The sequence below is a fragment of the Arachis hypogaea genome, chromosome 13 (genome assembly GCF_003086295.3).
Source record: "Arachis hypogaea cultivar Tifrunner chromosome 13, arahy.Tifrunner.gnm2.J5K5, whole genome shotgun sequence".
Taxonomy (NCBI): domain Eukaryota; kingdom Viridiplantae; phylum Streptophyta; class Magnoliopsida; order Fabales; family Fabaceae; genus Arachis; species Arachis hypogaea.
Genome location: NC_092048.1, coordinates 14101367 through 14104735, shown reverse-complemented (window position 1 = coordinate 14104735; position 3369 = coordinate 14101367). Strand labels below are relative to the sequence as shown.

At 37.6% G+C, this 3369-nt stretch overlaps 1 protein-coding gene across 1 annotated transcript; it reads left to right on the top strand.

The window, feature by feature from the left end:
• Positions 1-428: 428 nt before the first annotated feature.
• Positions 429-833, top strand: LOC112732725 (uncharacterized). Its single transcript, XM_025781486.1, has one exon. It carries the CDS (start codon positions 429-431, stop codon positions 831-833), a length of 405 nt encoding a protein of 134 aa, XP_025637271.1.
• The last annotated feature ends 2536 nt before the right edge of the window (positions 834-3369 follow it).

Genomic DNA, 3369 nt, shown 5'->3' with positions numbered 1-3369 from the left:
TTATGTTTAGGGTATTGACTTTATGGGTTCCTTTCCAAACTCGAATGGTTTCTTATATATTCTGTTAGCTGTTGATTATGTTTCTAAGTGAGTGGAAGCAATTCCTATCCGTACTGATGATGCTAATGTGGTTGTCTCTTTTGTATGAAATAACACCATTTGCCGCTTTGGATTACCACGAGCAATCATGAGTGATCAAGGCTCTCATTTTTGTAACAAAAGAATGACAGGTTTGATGAATAAACATTGTATTATTCACAAGGTGGCGACAACTTATCATCCCCAAATAAATAGGCCAGGCCGAAGTGTCCAATAGAGAGATTAAGCGCATACTCGAGAAGATGGTTAAACCCCATAGGAGGGATTGGAGCTCTAGGCTTGGAGATGCACTATGAGCTTATCGGACGGTTTACAAGACACTGATTGGCATGACTCCGTTCTGGCTAGTCTATAGAAAGGCTTATCACCTTCTGGTAGAGGTGAAACACAAGGCTTATTGGGCTGCGAAGGAATGTAACTCAGAATTGGGAGGAGTCGGAATTGAAAGGAAATTGCAACTGCAAGAATTGGAGTGCATTCGTCTTAAAGCTTATGAAAACTCAAGGCTCTACAAAGAAAAGGTGAAAGTGGTACATGACAAGAACATCAAGAGGAGAAAGTTTAGAGTTGGGGATCAAGTCCTTCTCTATAACTCAAGGTTGCGATTATTGCCGGGCAAACTGAGGTCAAGGTGGGATGGACCATATGTGGTAGAAAAGGTTGAACCGTATGGAGTTGTCCACTTGAGTAACCCCTCAAGCCCTACCTTCTTCAAGTCAATGGCCACGGTTTAAAACTTTACCAGGGTGCAAAAATAAAGAACAACAAGGAGTTAGAGATCTTTCTCTTGAAGGACCCGACCAAGAAAGAGGACTGAGCTCATCAACCGTCCAACTTAAGGACGTTAAAGAAAAGCGCTAGGTGGGAGACAACCCACCATGGTATGATATTCCTTTTCTATAGTTTATTTATTTATCTTTGCTTCATTAGATGTGTGTCATCCTTTTCAATTATGCATATTTACCTTTGCTCTTATATATAAAAAAAAGGGGCTATCATGCGTAGGTGTGACCTACGCGTGCGCGTCAACACCCCACAATTTTGATGCTGATTCTCTCTGATACAAAAATCAGAGAGTTGTGCTGAAACTGTGCGGATGCGGTGCCAGGCGCACAACCCACCTCACGCGTACGCCTCGCTGACACGTACGCGTCACCTACAAATTTTCCTTGTCCACGCATGTGCATGACCGATGCGCACGCGTCGTATGCTAATGCTACAATTCCTGGTACAAAAACCATAGACTTGCGTTGGAACTGTGCAGGTGGGGTGCTAGATGCACAACCCAATCCACGGGTGTGCCTCGCTGACGCGTACGCGTCATATTACTTTTTTTACGACACATGCGTGGACGTGACCGACGCGCATGTCTCGTCTCTTAATGCTGCCTCTGGTACAAAAACCAGAGAATTGTGATGGAATTGTGCCAGTTTCGTGCGTCTAGCACGAAAACCTATCACGCGTACGCGTGACCGATGCTCACGCGTCACTTTCACTTTTGGTCCTTCCACGCGTACGCGTGAATGACGCACACGCGTCACAGCGCTGACAGACCACCACCTCCAGCGGTCTCACCGTCTTTCTTTTTCTTTTCTCTTCTCACCCCTCTTATCTTCTTCTTACTTCCATATACCCTCATCTTTTTTTCCTTCCTTTCAAGGTTTCTTTTATTATTCTATTTTACTCTTCAATTCTTTTTTTTTCTTGTATTCGAATATGTTAATTGTTCTTAATTGCATATTAGTTTTGTTATTTGTAGTTTCCTTTTTGTTATTTTTCTTTCATTGCATTTTTATATTGGTGTTGGAGTTTCAAGATGAATATTCTGTGAATTGGTGGTTTATTTTAATATTTCTTGGCTTGTTTGTGTTATATGGTGTTGCTTTGATAATTGGCATTCAATTTTGGATCTATTACACACTTGAATTTCTCAACTTGCTTCTTGCTTATAATATACATATCAAGTGTTTGTGAAAAAGCACTAATAACTTTGATTTATTTTTTATCTTATTCTTGCAACTTAGTGCTTCTTTGTCACAACACTTACTCTTTGTGTGTATTGAGCTTATTTTCTATGGTTTTTCATCATCAAAATGCTCATTATTTGTGGCTTGCTAATTCGGGGGTTTATCTCTCTGAGTTTAATATTCTTTTTTTTCTTCCTTTTGTGCTGCCTTGGGCGTTGAACGCCCAGTGAAAAAAATCACCAAGAATATTAAAAAAATATGCTGCAAAATATATTTTTGTGGCAGTTTTAAGTGGGATCTAGCAGCGGTTATAAACGGCTGCAAAAAATTGAAACTGAAAGCTCCAAATCCACTCTAACCCATTCTAAAACCCACAATCCCTAATAATGAATCCACAATGGTTTGAAACAAAGAAAAGTCTAGCGAACCGATCTTTCAATGGGCCACCACATAACCACACATCCTCCCAAAACCGGGTCCGCCGTTCGTCACTAATCTCCATAGACAGGCCTGTAATCATCTTATCCCTTATATGTTGCTCCTTAATTTGTACATGGCATATATCCTTCCATGTGTCTCTTCTAGTAGGTAGCACTTGAGTGGACACTAATATATCCGGATTTAGATTATTACAGGAACAGACCACTTTTTTTCACAACGGACACTCTTCCTCTGTAAACTGACACCACCACTTAAACAAAAGTGTAGTGTTATGAACGATAGCATCCCCAACTTCCAACACACCTAGCTTCTTTGGCGCCTGCACCAATTTCCATCTCACCAAAGTCATACCATTCCTCCCATTCTCCTTATTCCAAAGGAGCCATCTCTGTAAAAATTAACTATTTGATTAACTATTTGTATATATAATACATATTTAAAATACTATGTGAAACCACACTATATAATTTGTATTATTTTTTTGAATACATTCCAAAGTAAGAAATATTATCAAAAATTATCTTACAAGATATTTGATATACTATTAATAAAATATTCACACATACAAAAAATTGAAAAAGGTCTTATATATGATATTTAAAAAATATTAAGAAATCTTATTAATAATTGTCTTTAAGAATCTTGTTAAAAGAACAATAATAACAAAAAAATTTATTCTATTCAGTGAGCTAACAATATAGATCAAATAATATTATTGTATCTTATTATGTATCATGTATGTAATAAAGTTATTTATACTTAAAAAAATATTATAAATTTTTTTTAAACGAGACATTCTTATACTATCTATCCATATGGTGTTATTTTTTCCATTCTCTTATGTAATTTATTTTTTGAATAT